This window comes from Ixodes scapularis, unplaced genomic scaffold (assembly GCF_016920785.2).
Source record: "Ixodes scapularis isolate PalLabHiFi unplaced genomic scaffold, ASM1692078v2 PGA_scaffold10__122_contigs__length_95168666, whole genome shotgun sequence".
NCBI lineage: Eukaryota > Metazoa > Arthropoda > Arachnida > Ixodida > Ixodidae > Ixodes > Ixodes scapularis.
The window spans coordinates 18,610,459-18,629,661 of record NW_024609836.1 but is presented as its reverse complement, the minus strand read 5'-3'; the positions used below and the strand labels follow the sequence as shown (position 1 = coordinate 18,629,661).

Sequence of the window (19,203 nt, the reverse complement as noted above, 5' to 3'; positions counted from 1 at the left end):
CACCTTAAAAGAAAGAACAATAGTGTTTCCTCGTTTAGAGGATACAAATTCCAAAACTATACCATACTAGTGGCGCACATCACTGAAATAACATACGCAATACAGAAAATAACAGACTGTCTCCTGAACGCAAAACGGTAAAATACACATAATTGGGGGGATTTTGTGTTTCTAAAAACCAAATTCAGAAACCTAAACTAAACTAATGTTTGCTGAAACTCGGGGTATATCGTGTGCATCGTTTCGAAAAAGTATCAAACGAAAACACAACGCAACACATTTGACGTTGTTTCACACCTCGAGACACTGGCTTGCACTGGCGCACCGACCGCCGGCATAGCATAACGCGTAGTCGTGAAATGTCTGCGACTGACGATAATTATAGCTTATTTGCCAAAAAAAAAAAAGAGAAGACGGCGCGGACCTTCTCTCCGTCAGGGCTGGATTCGGCTCTGTAGGCGTTCTGTCTAATGCAAATGAGCGGAATGAAATGTATTTCCCCAAGTAAAGTATTTGGCCAGACGCAAACGGTGAAAAGGGTGGGAGGCCGGAGCGATGCACAGGAGAGGAGGTTCAGATAGAGGTCGCGCGCTTTGATTTCTCCGTTTATCTTGCTCTAGGGTGCTTACATGTCTGTCTGTCTGAGGGTGAAGATATCCATTGTTGCCCTGAATGTGCCAGCGCGTGACGCTCTCGCGCAATCGGTGCGTGACTTGGGCGGTAAAATGGCGTCTATGCAGTAGCCAAAGCTACGCGCTCGAGCTGAGTGACACCAGATTGCGCGCGCTTCAAAATGCATAAAAAACGATTGGGCGGTAAATAGACCCTTTCCAGAATTCAGTGCCATCTGGTGACTCAAATCGCAGTTTAACTTTTACCGTACTAATGGCGGCAATGAACCTGTGGTCTGCAGCATTTTATGGGGCACCGTCACTTTCGCAAGTCAACAATAAACGAGAATGCGCGCTTCACTTATCAGTTCTTTTTTAAACTATTTCAGTGTCGATGACGAAAAAGATGTCACCAGTCAGAACGAAGCGCCAGCCCACAAGCCCACATAGACGCTTTGATCAAATTGAAGCCGAGGGGGTGCTCTAACAGATTGGCTGGGGTCGAGTTAGAAATGAACGCTTACGCAGCTCGTGAATTCCAATTCCTGCTTCACGTCGCGCTAACGTCTAGAATGCATAAGCATGAATCATCTCATTAGGAGCATCTTCAACTTCTTCATTCATCAGTAAACAAAGGCCGCCATTAGTATAGCACATATGCCATTTTTCAGATGATGATATTGATCAAAGTGGCGAGACTGAATTCCGGAAAGAGTCTATTGGCTGAGATGTCACCACTCAAGCAAAAGCGCGCGTGCGTATGAAGCCCTGTCTTGCTGAAGGCTGATACGCCACGTGTCGTGAGAATCGGGAACTAAAACAGCGTGTCTCAGAAAGCTGGCCATGCACCGAGATTTTTATTTGTACATAACATAGGAGAGCCCAACTATCCAGAACACAATTTGCGGCTCGAAATTCGTTTTCTTTGCGTCCGAAAACCGCCAAACGAGAACCGGCCGGTTTCAGTCGCTCACTCCCTTCTCCGTGGTCACGCGCCGTTTTCTATGGTTTTAAATAATACCACCAAAGATAATACCCATTTTTTTGTGGCTTCTACGATGCTGCAAATACATTGATTGAAAAAGAAAAAAAAGTTCAGCCGCATAAATTTTGGTAACTTTCTTTGCATTTCTTCTTTCTCCCCAGTCCAGTTTCGGTCTCGGTTTCAACCAATTGCGTTTTTTTTTTTTTCTTACTTTATTTAAAATATACGTGACGCTTTAGCAAAATATTAATTGGGTAGTCTTCTGACACCATTATAAATCGCCTCGCAAAAAAAAAAAAAAATTAAAGCGAACTTTTGGTGTGTCAGTGTCCCTTTTAATGCAGCATTTTCTCAGGATTCGACACAAACTGTAAGCACCAGCAGAAGAACGCAGGGGACTCAGTCGTTACTCGACCTCATTTTTCTGAGTAGATCCTTAATAGAAACGGCAAACTCATGCCAGCTGATAGGCGGTTATTCGGACCACGATTTGGTTATTTTAACGTGCCTCTTGTTAAAAATCAAAGTTCCTTCTTGCGGTACACGGAAAGTACTACATTTTGGAAACGTCAATGATGTTGCGATTTTAGAATACCGGAATGAAAATTTCAAAGAATAAAAAGAATATTCCTTCGAGTCTAAATATTTTTTTTTATGAACGCACTACGCTTCAAAATGTTATGACGTGTGCACAGAAATGTTTCAGGTATCCTTCACCAACAAAAGACAGCCTTACCACTCTCGAAGTACAAGGTTGTTTCGATTAGCGAGATATGGCTGAAACCCTCGAGGAGTATTTGCGGTCTGTTTTCACATCAGATGACGGTGCCCATCCCGCGTTCCAGTCTCTCGGACATGCCACCGCTGATGCTCAAAATATTAAAATCAGTTAACCAGGTGTTTTCAACCTGTTAGAGCACTTAAACACACACAAAAAAATCACTCGGATCAGACGGGATTCCGAACGAGGTTTTAAAAAGATATGCTGAATGGGTGTGCTAGTATACCTAAAAGTTCTGTATCCGAAATTAGGTATTAGGTAGAAACGTTTCTCACTTTACACCAGCTTCCTGGCACTAGTGGGACCCAAGAATACTCGAACGCAACACCACTGACCAAGAAGCGTCTTCGTCGCGGAGGGATTCCAAGGATAAAAGCAGACCTTTTCTTTCAGTCTCTACTTCGGAAAACTGGAGCCAATGACAGAGCTGCGGGGACAATGCTAATAATGCGACCCCAGGGGTGCGTCATCAATCTTTGCGATACCGCTGTGACGATATTTAAATGCTGCTCATACAGTGGACACGAAGCCTGCGTATGCGTTCGTTTTTGACTCGTGACAATCAATGCCTCGACATGCATTCGGGTAGTGGCATGTGGCGAATCGATGGGAGGACGGGAATGAGCGCGCGCCCTGTTCTATGCCAATGCGTGGCTGTGTTTAAAACGTATTTGGCGGCATATAATCGGCTCCAGATCACGTGTCCGCTTTTTCTGGGTGCGAGTTCAGAAGGTAAAGGCTGTTCGGTTTTCTCGGATTTGTTTTTTCTGCAACCAGCAAAGCGTATAGAAAAAAAAAAAAAAAAAAAAGCAACGTGTCTTTTAAGGTCATGAATGTCGAGGCGTAATTCTAAGTTGTATTTATTGAACGTAGAAAAATTGCTGCATCGCCCCTTCGAAAACGGTCAGATTCCAAGAAATCGGAAGGAAAATAAGCGCCGAAAAAACACGGACAAAGAGTAGATTGACAACGACACAGGGCGCTGTGTCGTTGTCACACAGCGCCCTGTGTCGTTGTCAATCTACTCTTTGTCCGTGTTTTTTCGGCGCTTATTTTCCCACGATGTACCAACTGGCCCATCTAAGCATTTTATTGAAATCGGAAGACCGTGAAAATAACACCTGTTCATAAACAAGGTAATAAGTCTCAATATCTATACCAATAATAAGCACGTCATGTAAGATGCTTGAACACATTATATCTAACCATTGAAGTATTTTTTTAAAAGTAAGTGTATAGGTAATCCCAGTATCGTTCATGACGGCATTATTCTACAGTTACGCAGCTAATTCAAGCTACAGCCTTTATCTGGTATCGCATCAGAAGCTACTAATTAAACTTATACATTACCCTTAAAAATAGCCCCATAATTAGGTGGATAGGAGCTTGTCCCTACAAGAGAAGACAAAGGGTTCAAATTAAGAAAGAAAAATTGCGACATTGTACCGTGGTTTCTGAAGCTACTCAAGGCGCAGTGCTTGGGCCTGTACTTTTTTTTTTATTTTCCTTATTAGTGACATGGGTAAAAATTTTGAAGAGACTGTATGTATTATGCACTTCGCAGATGACGCAGTAATTTGCAGCGAAATCACTGTAGTTCTGACCCAGCAAAATAAACCAGCATTCGCGAAAAATTAAAAAAAGAGATGGTGTGACGATTGGCAATGATTAATAAGACCGTTTTCATGACAATGACTAAAAGCTAACCCATCTGGAATTTAATTATCACATCGGAGATGACCTACATAAAAAAGTAACAAAATATAAGTCCGTCGAATTACTTTTTCGTCCGAATCTCTCGTGGAAGCTTCATGTTGATCAAATATGCAAGAAGGTCATGCAGCGCCCCTAGACACCTCAAGTGAAAAATGACTGCATTCAAAAGTTTGATTCTACCTGTTATAGATTAAGCCCCAAAAACTTCCGAGAGGTCAAAACGACACACTTCGGTTTATTTATAACGACTACAGATCCAATACATCAGTCATCAAATTGCAAAATAAAGCTTTTTTTTTATGATACAAGCGCACATGATAATAAGTCAGCTAAACTTGTTCTTTTCAATTATGAATGAGTCGCATAAAATTAATGAAGAGAAATATATCACATATTTTATCCCCAGAATGATACGTAACAGGCATATTGATCCTTATACATACGTGACAAATGTTTTAAATTCTAATTTTTTGTAAGATATATAGATGATTGGAATAGCCTGCCTAAAACAGTTGTCAATAGCGCAAGTACTATACCTTGATCACAGTTAGCGGGAACGCCGGAGCGCGTGGCAGCGGTTACTATCAGAGCAGCCTAACGGCCTGGCGCGCAAGTTCCAGCGCATGCGCATCACGCCTGCTGAGGGAATATGCTCTCATCGCGCGCATCGCGTCATCGGAGCGCTCGCGCGTCGTCTGCTACGGGCGTCGTCGCGAAGCATGTCGCATGGAAGCGCAGGGGTTGAAATGCGTGTAGATTAACTTATCAGCCCACGGGCATGCGACAAGCATGCGAATATTTTGATGCATGATACAGTATCATACCTTTTTTGTTTCTTATATTTTATTAAAAAATATTCGAGGTCCCCTCCCCCGCATGCGGTGTGCTTGATAAATGTAGGCGCCTTTGCATTGCTGTCAGAACGATTGCTGCACCTCGTCATGGCCAGAGTTCCAGAGGCGGACAGGTGATTGATCATCGAGCTCTCCCAGAAAGGGCACTCGCAGCGGGCCACCGGGGCCCTTGTAAAAAGGCCTCTAAAGACGGTTAATAGGATCGTTCAAGCTTTCCGTCATGTAGGCTGGATCCACGACGCACCTCGAGGGACTGCCCCAAGAGCGAGGACCGAGGATGAGGACCGTTACATTATTGCCGCTGTCGTCGAGGACCCCTTTGTTTCGGCCTGGGAAATCCGAGAGGAGCTGGAATTGGACGTTTCGGACGTGACAATTTGTCGGAGGTTGGCAAGCGCCGGCCTGCATAGCGCCATGGTAGCGCAAAAGCCCCTGCTATCTCCTTCAAACAAGGAAGCGAGGCTCTGCTTTGCGATGGGCCATGCGTCGTGGACGGCGGATGACTGGGGCCGGGCCGTCTTTTCAGACGAATCGACGTTCTCCACCAGGCGTGCGTGTGTGGCGACCCCGCGGCGCACGGTAAGGCCTGCTTAGTATGCTAGCTGTTCTAGGTAGATATTGATAATTGTTTTCGTTGCGGAAATATTTCGTCGTTCGTTTACGTTCTCGCTGCACATTCGTGATTTACTGCAATTCCGTTTGATAAAAGGCTGGGGTCCCTTAACAGTTAAATTTTCTGCTATGTTATTCGCAATGTATCCATTGTTAGTTAAAGCTAATTACGTTGTTTATTTGTTTTTTTATTATCGTTGGCTCATATGCGTAGTCGTGACAGTCTTTGTTCCTTTCTCCTCTTTACCTACGTAATTTCTGTGTATACAGTTCGATAGCTTGGCTGAAAAATCACACCGCTCAACTAGGGTCGATGCGCTCCTGCAGGAACGATCCTGCCTACGTGCAGCGCGTTGCTTCCAGCGGCAGGACGTCGTGAACGTTTGGGGTGCCATCACAAAACATGGCCTCGGTCCTCTGCACCGCATTGTCGGGAGGCTGACATCGACGTGGTGGACACCGTCCTTATACCCTTCGTTCGGAGTGGTCTCTTCACCGACGGGAACTTCCTTTTTCATCAAGATCTCGCGCCCATCCACACTGCGCGCACCGTGAAGGACCACTTGCGGCAGTGCGGCATAGAGGAGTTGCCATGGGTTCCGAAGGGCGCGGACCTCAACATTCATTGAGAACGTGTGGGGCCGAATGAAGGCGGCCATGGTGCGGACTCCTATTTATTCCGCCACAGAAGACCAGCTGTGGGACGCAGTCCAAGCAGAATGGGAACGTTTGAAAGGAGACGCGTCTTTCGTGTCAAGTATTTACGACTCGCTGCCGCCAAGGATGGTGGCTGTAGTCGAGCTAAACGGGGATATGACCCGTTACTGAGCCTGTTTTAGTTGACTTGATTTTTCTTTGACTGCAGGTAGCAGCCATTCAGTTTTACTGCAGCAATAAAGTTTGCACTTTTCTTACCCTACACTACTGACACAACGTTGTCGTTACAGCAATTGGCTGCAGCAAACCTTATGGGCAGAAATCTTAGACGTCTGCACCCCACAGTCACCAACACACATCTATCACAGGCCAAAAGGCAATAACAATAAGGAAGACAAGAACCACAAGCTATAAATGCAGTTATCAAAGTCAGGACCACGTTAATTAATGATGTAGAGGCGCTGACCGACGATTGGTTTATGATCACCGCGCCCGAGATAGCTCTAGACTTCACAAAAAGCGGGGTCGGCGAAGCTGGCCCCGCTTCCTGTGAAGTCACAATGTTTATTTGCTTTAACAAATACTGAAACTAAACCAGAAAAGCAGATGAGCACATTGGAGGAGCTTTCATTTTAGGGTTCACCACCTTTCGGGTATGCCAAAGTTCTTGCTATCACCAGTAGCATGCGCACGGTAGACAACAGCCGTAGCAGACAACACACGTAGCAGGCGAGGCGCGTAGCAGACGACAGGCGTAGCAGACGACACACGAAGCAGACAAAAGGCGTAACAGACGATACACGTAGCAGACGACGCGCGTAGCAGACGACAGACGAGCGCTCAGATGACGTGATGCGTGTGACGAGAATATAATCTCTCCGCACGCGCGATGCGCATGCGCAGCAGTTGCGCGCCAGTCCGGTAGAGCGCTCTGATACTGCCCGCTGCCACGCGCTCCGGCGTTCCTGCTAACTGTGATTAAGATAGTACATCTTTGTTTGTAGAAAACCTTGCCTCAAATTTGATGTCCTAAAGAATGTCTGCATTGCCATAATTAAGTGTTCTTTTTAATATGCCCTGCCTTGGCCAGTCGGTGGCTAGCAGGTTTCACAGTAGGCAAAATATTCGCTTGGAGCAGCCACTGACGCTTCTGGAGCCGATGGAACACAGCCTTCTTTTTCGAAATAAAGCTCAGGTCGGAATAGGGCTTATATAAATTTCATTTTCAATGAATATTACGCCTTTCTTTTTAATTACTCTTTTTTTCACTTGGTAGCTTATTTTGCCTGTCAGTCTTATTTCACCAAAATAGCAACAAGAACCAGCATATCTGCAGATACATTTATCAATACAAATACGTCCCCCTAAGTTTTTTTTGTTTGTCTTTAGCTTGGCAAGCTCAATATTTTAATATCATAAACTGCAAAGACAACCATCCACAAATATTATGAAAACCTACAGTCGTGGTTTAAAGAAAAGCTAATAAAAGTCTTAAAAGAAAAAAAAAACAGTTAGAGGTGAGTTTTAGAGTATTTTATCCCATGATTCTGAATATTATGTTCGCTTTCCCCGAAGATGCAACTAAACGCGAGAAAACACGAAAAACCTCCGACCTGTCGTAACGTCATACCAGGCACGTAGCCAGGGGGGGGGGGGGGGGGGGGGGGGCATGGGGCTCGGCCTCCCCGACCCCCGAAACTTTCCATTTTGCTGGGGCCTCCTCTCCCCCCTCCCCCTCATGCAGCATTTTGTCATTTTATTTTTCTTCGAACTGGGGATGTTTTTTCGGGGTTTACTTTTTTCTGCAGATTCAATATTCTTTGGTGACAACTTTTGGTGTTGGTTGAAAAAAACAGGGTTTATCGAAGACTATGTTAAAGAAAATAGGGCAGGAGATTCCCCAGCTCCAGGAAACATTCACTTGACCTGAATAATCAAAATACACCCCCGTAAGGACGAGGAAAAGAAACGGGACGTAGGGTTCCAGAGCAAGAACCAGCCTCGCAGAAAGTTCATTGGTGGCAGTGTATTGTGTCAAAATAAAACTAGATTTCTTTCCCACAAAGCTTAAGTTTTTCTTATTCAAGGACACCTCCAATTCTGAGTTTTCTTGGTTCTTTCCGATTTTGATAAAACCAACTTGGGGTTTAATTTTTTGGTTTGTCGGAATTAATCGAAAACGCTAAACCCTGGTCTTAGGTAGTGCGAAGTGGGCACAGAGTTAAATCAAGATTCCGTTATCTCTCTCTTAGAAGCCGGGGATATCGCAATCAGGTATATAATTAAGACACATTGTGTCGTTGAGGAGTAAAGACCTCTCTCTACTATTTATATCTGCATTTTAACAAAGATTAAACACGCATTGTTTTACGGCGCCCCGAAAAAAAAGTTATAAATTTGGACATGTTTTCGAATTTCAGTTTCCTAACAAAACGCATCTCCACACCAGCAGTGCCGCTCTCCCGTGACCAAAGCGCGCAACTGACTTGTGTCGCCACACATGCTTTGCACGGCGGAGGTGAACCCAAGAATCGAGGCTTATTCCTGGAATGTCACTCGAATGGCATATTGTTTCATTGCGTCGGCCAGCGCCACACTTTCTTCTCTCGAACAAGGGGGGCAAGCCAATGATTGCGCGCTTCGTCCGCGGGAGGCAGGACTGCTGCCGTGAAGTTGTGCACCGGTAGGAAACCAAAACCTAGAAATTGAGTGCAAACTAAAAATGCTGCACATGTCTTATTCTTTCTTAAAAAGCGCACCGATTTTGCGGTTTTTGACGATGTCCAGACAGTTTTTAATTGAAACCGAAAATTGAAATTGAATTTTAGTAATCAAAAAGTTAAATACCAGAAAGCAATTAATTGTCGAAGGACTCCTAAACGGGTCCTTCGACAAAGGCCAATTTGACATCAGCTTTCTTTTTCTTTCTTTTCTTTTTTTCAAATGTGCGTAGTACCTAGGAGAAATGACTGTTTAGAACTTAGACAAGAGATTTTCAAGCCAAGAAAGGAAGAGTGAATAAAATAAGAAATGTACGGGATCGCCAAGTGTTTCACGACTATCTGATAGGTGGCGTCAGTGTGTTTTATCAATGAGAGATTCGGAGAGGTTTCAAGGCCCTAGGGAGTCGCGAGTGTGTGAACGGGCATTTAGTGTCTACACATTGAAAGTCAGAAGCATTCAGATTACACTTCGGTTTGGTTTCTCCTGCTTGTGTATAAGCTGTTACAGAGTTAATAAATAGCATTATAGACATTTGAGTAATCTATCTGGCCGTTGCACGCAGTTCTATATATAAAGGCCTGTCCAAACAGGACACTTCAGAAATAGTGAGGCGATGCGAGTCAGTCAAACATCGTGGAAGGTGAAGCGTCCGGCAGTTCAGCAGTCCTATTTCTGATTGAACACCACCAAGCAAACATCACGATTTTCCTCCTCGCTTCCTTTGCTTTTCGCGGACCTCGGTGCTCATCAGACTTGACGCCGTACGCCGGGCCCTCGTACCCTTGGACGTGTTTCAGAATTTACTGGATCTTACTCCACGGTCAGGGTTTTCTATCTTTGCATTCGAAAACCTACCCGCATCCAGCGTCGCTCTATCTGTGTTATCACGTGACACGACCCGCCTGAGTAGCTCGGATCTATTTGGGTAAGATTTGAAACACAGCCCTTCCCTTTCCCGTTTTCGGAACCTGAAGAGCAGCAGAGGTCCTGAGCGACTGACTGACGACCAACAGAGCTTGTGAGTGGCTGTAAGGACCCACGTGAGGAGCATGCCCAAGAAAAACACGGGCGAAATGTGGCAAAAAAAAATTTTCCCCCCAGCAAAAAAAAAAAAAAAAAAAAGAACAAAAGCAGATTATTGCACGACTTATGACGGAGTCCTGTCGCCTCAAGATTCCTGAACTATCCTGTTTAAATGGGCCTTTACCTGCAGACAGGTCTAACCTAACTGACTTTCGTTTTAGTTCCACTGTCTAGAGAATTTTGCTTTCTCTACTTCGCTACCGCACGAGGGGGCCGGGCGCTCATTGGTATATGTAGCCAGCTTCATTCAATGCGTGGAGGTCATACGATGTCATTGCCCAACCGCGTCTAGTCAGGAGAGAGTGTTTTTGTGCGACACTCGCAACGTGGAAAAGAATCTGTTCAGGAGAACAAACTAACGGCCTTTCTGCTATTTAATGAGATATATGCAGTACTTATTCCCACCTCAAGACCCGCGGTAATAATGTTAGGCTCCGGGCAGAATGTTCTCCAACTTTACTGGTGAACTACTGTTATTCATTATTTTATTGAAACAAAAAGGTCCGAGGACACCAAAGCACTTATGAGTTGTGAATGCGAAAGCATGATTGCCATTCTTCCACTCCCTTAGTTTGTCTGCGGCATAGTGGCATGAACAGCCACGTGTCGCCGGCGGACGGCTGAGCGCATTTTCGTGAAGTAGCCGCACCGCGCTGAGCTCAATTGCGCCGCCTTTCTGGAATCTGCCTGGATGGCTCTGTTGACTCTGCCGCCACCACTCCCTCCTCTCACCGGCGACCGCGCCACTGCGTGCGCTGTGCCGCCATGGAGAGGGCTTCTCCAGTGGCTTTTTTTGGAATTACACCGCACGAGAGACAATGGGAGTCTTGTTCCTTGTTGATGTGCGCCAGCCAATGGGAGCATAATCCGTCATAAATCGGCTTCACTGAGGAAAGGGTATTTTAGGTGTTGTTTGGCCAACGTTTAGCGTGGCTTCAAAGCTGATGATGTCAGTTCGCTCCACAGTACAGTTAATGCTTTTGCATTAATATGTTAAGAATACAAGAAGCATTGTTATTTTTTCTGGCAATCGAGTCTATGAAGAACTGCCTTGTACGACCTATATGCGAAACATGTTTTTTTTTCCTCGAAGTGACAACGAGCGGCGTTGACCCGAACACAAACAACGTTTGCCGCAGGTGGGACCGAAGGCCGGCCTCGACACGGCAAAGCGGGCGTCCTCCGTGCAAGACGAGTGTCGTAAGGCAACTCACTGTTGGTAAGCGCTGCTCCACTGCCGGTGCAGTGCCTGGATGTGGTCCCCCAAGGCGGCAGCGACGGGGTCCACGCTCCCCTCGGTGGCGAGGCGGTGTGCCTTGGCCTTCACCTCGACCAGGGAGTCCCGGATGTCATTCAGGGAGGACAGCGCCACCTGCGCACCAAGGAGATGCCCCTTTCAGGAAACCGAGTGTGCCCTCAAGCGAGCACAAACTGCCCACCTGCCAATATATGCACTGTCACAAAGCCACGACACGCATCTAACTTAACTTGACCTAGCTGTAATTGTTCAAAATATAATCTATAGTCAGTGACAGGGTAAGAATTCTGTAGATGCCCCAATTATGGCGCATGCTTTCTGCCTCAACAACTCTTCGTTGCACGCAGAGCCAAAGCTTGGCAGAAAGTAACGAGTGCAAGAAGGAGAAGCCATTTTTACTCAAACCTTAGCCAGTCAGACTAGTCTAATTGAGCTTTTAAGCAACTTAACCTACTATATAAAAGAAAACAACAGTCGCCAACCGATTTTGCGGACTTTGCAGGGACCAAAAATCTGTCCATATAATAGAGCAGTAAAAAAAATCAGCAGATTAAAAAACTTGCCTTTATTACGTCTAAGCAGGCTTAAGAAAGCCGTCAACAGTGCTTTGCTTCAGGTTACGCCTCAGCTTGCATTCGCCCTATTTCTATTTAGCTTGAGAATCGCTGCCTTCTTTTCTAGCATTAACGTCGAGTACTTTTTGCGCTTCTTGGTGACATTTCGCGGCGGCGGAAGAACAGATGGAGTCATGACGTCCAAGCCAGCATAGTCCGAAGGCACGATTCATCGAGACAAGAGGAGAAGCGCAAGTTCACCACTGCAGCATAGCGAATGAATAAAGAAAAATGGTAACAACGATGATGATAGTGACGCGCAAATGGAGAAAAAAAAAGCCGCAGCATAACCGCACAGCATCACCTAGCAGTACGACTCAGCAGTGTTCAGGTAGCGCTGCCAGCCCAAGCCCATTCATGTGCAGCCAACATAGAATCTAAAATGGCGGCTTCTCAATGATGTTTTCCGCTGATCGCTCTCAACAATTTTGTCCAAAATATTCAACTTTCGGACTTCAAGCTGTCCAAAACATTGATCGTGAATATGCAGTATTTATATCAGGTAGATAACGGTTCCTCTATTAGTTTCAAAATATCAAACAAGTCCGAATTACCGACCTGACCGAAAAATCGGTCTGCGACTCTATACTTAACGCAATCGTAACACGCTAAACCGTGCCACCTTGAACCCACATCGAACTCAACGTAGCCAAACCGACACATTACTGATCGAATATGACCACACCGCACTGACTTTTTCCCGTTCAGATTCGTTTAGAACTTTGTTCTTTCTTCTCATTTAATCCCTATTTTTTTTTCTCAATTATGCGCTCTTTTGAACAGACCGTCCTCTGAAGTGTGTGTTGCACATTCTGCAGTAACGGCTTCCCTGGCGTTTTGTCAGACTTTGCTTGGGAATCCCAGCTCTTAAACACATTCTGTGAGTATCAAGAACCTTACCTTGAGCTCCTGTGCCCTCTGCTCGACGGCGCCAAGATGGTGGCCGTGGTGCTCCGCGTGGCTGGTGCAGCCCTCCTTGGGTCTCTGCACCAGCTCGGAGACGCTGGTTAGCTCCTCCCGCAGCGCCCCGATGCTCCGCAGGACGTCGGCACGCTGCTGCTCCGTCGACGCATCCGACATGCTCTGCCGCCGCAAGCGGGGACTGCTCTTTGGAGTAGTTGAACCGCCCTGCAGTTCCGCCACCAGCGCCTCCCACTGGCTGATCAGCTCTGGAGGGGAGAAAGACACATTGCATTCTTTAATTCACTAGGAATGACCGTCGGAAATTCTACATAAAAGAGACGAGTTAGCGGATGCAAGCATTCTTTACTGTTGGCATCTCTTAGTTTTGGCAGGATTCGATCAAATGCGTCGTCACTCGACGCATTTGACTAGCTGTATGTGTGTTTGTATTCTGCAGCGCCGCAACATTACCAAAAAGGCTGGTGAAGAAATTACGTAAAAAAGCAAACGTCAATGGACAGCAGAATGGACAAGTGATGGCAGAATGAAATTTAAGAAATATCTATGGCCTTCTTCGTACGGTTGCACGAGCCCCTACCTATTATTTATTTATTTAAAATACTGCCGGCGGCCCAGGGACAGCTAAGATCGGAGAAGTACAGCTTGAAAATTAATTGGAAAAAAATCTCAATGGGTGTGGCAGCACTGCAAGCACGGTTGGTATACAACACAGTATTGTGAGAATGAACACCTCACAGAGAATCTCATTAATTCTGCGGGAATGAGCGCAAACTTGCGGAAGAGCCATGGTATTGCCATGACCGGTACATATGTTCCCATCAACCTGGCAGCAGCTGTGCCATAATAGAAATAAAGATTTCAAAAAATTATAAGACAGAACAGTATATTGAATTTTTGGTACCTATTATTCCATAGACCTGTCAAAATGCTTGGCAGAATATTGTCCCAATGCACTGGTAATTACCAGTATTCAATAGTGCAGACTGCACTAAGTGTTATGTGGCTCATTTGTATACATCATATACAGTTTTTTTTTTTTTAAGATCAGCGATGGAAGTGGCATTTGACTTTTTGTAGCAGGATTTGTAGCAGGCAAAATTTTGGTTTGAAGCAGCCATACAGCCTTTTGGAGCAGATCCAAACAGGCGCTAGCGCATCACCTAAAAATGAAATGATGATTGCATCACTAAGCAGGTCAATCTCTGATAATATTTGAAAGTTCATATTTCATACTGAAGTATATTACGTTTTGCAATTATAATACATATAAATAATCATAAAAAGTACAACATGCGCACTTTCTTTACAAATGAGGCTCAGGTCAATGTAGGTTCCGTTTACAACAAGGATTAAGGGAAAAAAAAGATGGTTATTAGATTAATCGTAGCAAGATTCTTCAGTTGAGATAAAGTGTCTCTCACACTCCCTTCTGCACTCTCATTTAAGGTAGCCCATCAATATCCTTTATGTAAAATTACGGAAAAATCTAGCACATCTGCTCCAACGTCGACCAGTAAAAATGTGTTCTACCAAGATTTACCATCCTAAAAAACTCAAGTATTTAATGTCATAAACTGCGAACCCACGCCCCTCCTCCAAATATTACCAGAAATCAAAGTTGAGCTTTCAGAGTGACACTCCATATGTTGAGACGGAGTTTGGGGTGCTTTCCATTGACTGCTGAGCGGGAACTACCGTGACTAGATATTTAAATTAGGTTAGCGTTTTTTGTTTAGATTTCCTTTTTCTGCACCGTTCTTTAAGATAAGAGGTCGTCCTACAATCAAGACCAAAAAAGGTTGACTTGTAATAGTACCGAGCATAATTTCCGAGTCCCTCACACTAACCCATAGATGCTCCCCCGTGTAAGCCACTTCGCTTAACGCACAGATGCGAAGCGGTGAAGCTCGACGCACGCACGCCTATGCAAGGATGTGAAGGTTGACGCAAACGGCGATAGCGCAACGACGGGGAGGCACGTGGCCGAGAGGAAAATCAAGTGATCCAATGAGGAGTATGAGGCCCTGGTTCTGCCTTATCACAGCAGCCACCATACCACCATTTTATGGATTTTTCTCGAGATTTCTAGCTTCGTGACATGGCCAACATCATTGTTTGGAAGTTCAAAAAATGGTGTGACCAGTGTGTAGACGAGCTAAGTTTAGCTAAGTAGAGACACCGTGAAATACACGTTTTCACCTTTTTCCTCCTTTTCTACTTCTTTCAATATTAGTGTCGACCAATAATAAATTCATTTTTTTGCTTTGTTCAAGCTCATCCTGACGCAGGTATGGGGCTATTTTGAGTAAAAATGGCATTTTGGCGCGACATGTAGCAGACTTCCGTTAATGGCGCAAATTGTGCAGCACTTCCACCACTGTAAAGCCGAGGTCACACTGCTCATACCATCATACAAAAGACAATCTGCAAGCACAAGTCATCGCAGTATTTGGGGTTCGAATGCCGCGTGCCAAGTTTCTCCTTGAACTTAATGTCGTGCAGCATTCGAAGCAGGGGTCTCAAGTGACTCGCGTTCGAATCTGTATGCAGACTGTCTTTTCTGAGACATATAAGCAGTGTGACCATGGCTTAAGATGTAAAATAATTTCCTAATGAAAAAAGGCGCTGGAAAATTAAAAAAATGGTATTCCTTCGGGATAACATTAACCACCGTGGCGGTCGCAGGTAGAGAGTGTAAAGTATTATTTAGCAAATTAATGACCTGAAACTCACTAATTAACTTTTTAAACAATTTTAGTAGGCGCATAACAATTAGAAATGTGTCGCTCGTCGTCAAAACATGCAGTTATTGTTTTATATATTGTCAAAGTATGTCATAGCAGTCATCAGAATATGCCGTGGCAGTTATTGTGAGGTTTAAGTCAGGGGCAAATGTCGAAACAAGACGGGAAAACAGCGTCGAAACTTCCCCCCAGAAGCGACCTCAGCCTCCGCAACAGACGCGGATAGCGAATCAGTCACAGGGAGCTGATAAGAGTCCCGAGAATGGCGCGGTGCAGAATTTAGTTATCTGAATTTCAACAACTGCTGCTTTGGCATAATTTGACAATGGGCAACAAATTTCTAATTGGAATATCTGTCAGCTGGAGCGACTATTTCAAAAATTAATAACTGAATTTTAGGTAATTATTCGCTACTAACCATCCTACACACTCCACCCGATGTCCACCGCGGTGGCTAGGATTATCCCCGAGGAATTATTTATTTATCTCTAGCGCCCTTTTTTTTTTATTACTTACATCTTAGAAAAACACAAGGTATGTAGAGTCACACATTTCTTTTGCGTGCTGTGCTGTGCTGGCTTAATTTCTTCTCTATAAGCATGAACCAGAGTCACCAACCTCAATGGTCACCTCAAGCTGTCTAAGCATTCAGTGTCTCATTTGTATGTTTTTATTCGTTTTCCAGCATACCGTAATATCCCGAGTCATCGCCCACCCCCCTACCGCCTGAAATTTATTAAAAAAGTGGGGAGGTTAATGTCTCGGTGGGTGAGCACAAACACTTGAAAAAAGCGGAAAAAATCGCCCATTTTTTTTTCTGCGTATTTAGCGCTGATGCACAAGAGATGCATTAAACTCAAAACTTGATTTAGTTTTATTGTTTTATAGAAAAAATGCTCACGAGAGAATATTTTACTATAGCGAAGTCCGTTGCTTGCATACGCGCTAGGAACACCGCCGATCTGCATATAGCGCGAACGTTTGTTCCGTGGAAGAATGTCACCACTATGTTCTCCTAGTTAGTAAAAAAAAGACTACAAGAAAATAGAAAAACCGACCAGGCGCAACGAGCGAGCGAGCAAGCGAGCGGACCAAAGAAGCGACCAAGAGCAATGCTAGGAAAGCTTCCCGCTTTCCTAGCCGGCGATTGCGTTGGCAAATACTTTGGCGTCGGGCCAAAATTGCAGAACTTTCTTGTTTGGTGCGTACATACGTGCGTCCGTCCGTGCACGGCGTGCTATGGGGGTTTGGGACGCTCTACAAACGTCTGTGTAGGGTGTTCCAGCAAAGCTTTATGTCCGCGTTGGCTTTGTCTAAAATATTGCACAACCGCGGTCGCGACGTGCGGGAAGAAGGAGCGAATTCGCGGCGACCTTACTTCGGCGGAGACAGACTTTGACCTAACACCTCCGCGGTTACATTAATAAACTCTTAGTTTATTAATGTAAATGTGGCCCACGGCCGCGTCATTCGGGTAGGATGAGTGTTCGCGGATCGCAGAGTCCGCGTTGGGGTATTTGAAGGGGTGGGCGATGACTCGGTGTTTTTTCGGAAATCGATATTGGCCCAAAAAATGGGGTGGGCGATGACTCGGGATATTACGGTAGTACATCTAAACATATAAGCTAAAGGAAAACATGTGTATATAGGGCTAGGGCTAGCGGGAAAATTGACGTCATGTAACCTCAACACCAATTTAATCGACTACTAAATTTAGCGGAGACGGATGCTAAAAAGAGCTGCGCTCTAAAAAAAAAAAAAGAAGCAACAATAACAGTCGCCAGGGGCCTTTCAATCAATCCCCCTTCGTTGATAGTGTTCAAGAAATTAGGCGGGCGGGCGGCGAGGAGGGGGGGGGGCTTTTTAAAATTATTGTTTTCCAGAAATTACCGATTTTCCTGCCCTCCCTCCCTCCTCCTCCTCCTCCTCCTCCTCCTCCCCCCCCCCCCCCCGCCACTGCCCCCATCATCTAAGCACTAGGCAATACAGGTCGAAAATCTTACACCAGCTCCAGTTGCGTTGTTTTTTTTTTTGTTGTTTTTTTTTCAGTTAGAACGTTGAACTTTAAAAAGAGAAAACAGCGATCGCTAGGAATTCTTTTCTAGAGGGCTGATGTGCTTGAGATGTCTCTGACTTGGGGTAAATAAGGGGGTCCAAACTCCCCCTCCCCCCTTTCGCCGCCACCACCACCACCACTACGCACGCACGCGCACAGAACACACACACACCACACACACACACACTTACATATTGATCGCCTGTGTCCTCTTCTCCAAAAACCACCAAGGCGCGAGAACCGTTTATCTCAAGTGCGCCACCCAATGGTAATTAAATTCTAAAATATATATATATATAATTGCTTGTAATTATTTTAGTTCCAAAACACAGGCCTCCACTCACTAAACACAGCAGAACTACTACTATTTTCCTAGACCCGTCGAGGCTGCCAAGAGTTCAAAGTTTCCCGCGACAAAATCCCGCCACACGCGGAGAGCGGATAGAGAAAACCATACACAGTTCAGTACCAACCATGTACCAACACCTTCGTACCTGCGCTGCAGTGTCCGCGCCTTCGCACGCAATCCGCACTTTCGCACTCCCCTCCGGAGAGTGGATAAACATCCAACACAATTCGCACTCGGAGTGCGGATAAGAATCCAAAATTATTCGCACTCGGAGTGCGGATTAGAATTCATCCCGAGACGGTGGATTGATTTATATTTATACCGATATTTATTGCGCTTTGGGCGGGTAGGGACGCGCAGGGTGTGCCGGTGCCGTGGAAAGGCTGGCGCCCATGCATTAGGTATGCCTGCCACACCAACCCGCACGTCCTCTCTGTACACTACTTACAATTAATACAATATATACTTTAAAAAGCTATAAAAGAAAAGCAACAACACACTCAAACAAACAAGCCAGCAAGCGCGTAGCCTCCACAGCCCCATCCGCTTCTACCTGAATCAAACGGCACGAGGCAAGGACCGCGAACGAAACCACAAAAACAATCCAAACACGAACCAGACAAAACATGCGCAGTTGTTTACCAAGAGAGAGCGGAAGGTTCTCCTCCGAGCGGCTGACCAACATGAACGGTTAAATACCTGGCAGGCGATGAAGAAGCGCTCCGACGCGGGCGCCCGCCGCGAGCGTCTGCCTCGAGCGGTGAAAACCTCTTTGCCGGGCTGGCCGAGCAGCGTACCGGGCGCTGCGGGAGGTCGTCCTCCTCGGAAAAGACCGCGCGGACGGCAGACGGGAAGAATTCAAATAGAACGCGGCCTTTGTTCCTTCTCCCGCCTCTTCGTGCTCTTCCCCCCCCCCCCCCCCCCTTTCTTTTTTCGCCCGCTTCTTATTATTCTCCGTCGTCGCCTTGCTTCCTCTTTCTATTGTTGATACAAGATCACGAGACTCGAATTCGAGTCGGTCACAAAACCCATTCGCCGCGTCGCGCTTCGTCTTTTCGAAATGTACAAAAGAAGGTCGCGCTTATTAAACTGCACAAATCACTAAGAAAAAAAAAAAAAAAAAGAAAAAGGTTCGAGCAAACGGATACAACCAGCGAAGGAGGTCACCCAATTTTCTTCCCCAACATGAACTTTAAAAAAATACAGGTGGAACGAGCGTCAGAAAAGAAACGCCG

At 45.4% G+C, this 19,203-nt stretch overlaps 1 protein-coding gene across 1 annotated transcript in view; it reads right to left on the bottom strand.

The window, feature by feature from the left end:
- The window catches only part of LOC8042354, a 484,035-nt gene that overhangs the window by 28,831 nt on the left and 436,001 nt on the right, over positions 1-19,203 (bottom strand). The window contains exons 18-19 of the mRNA XM_042287475.1: positions 12,796-13,064; positions 11,238-11,395 (exon numbers count right to left, since the gene is read on the bottom strand). Coding sequence (XP_042143409.1) covers positions 11,238-11,395; positions 12,796-13,064 — 427 coding nt within the window. The remainder of the gene's footprint in view (positions 1-11,237; positions 11,396-12,795; positions 13,065-19,203) is intronic.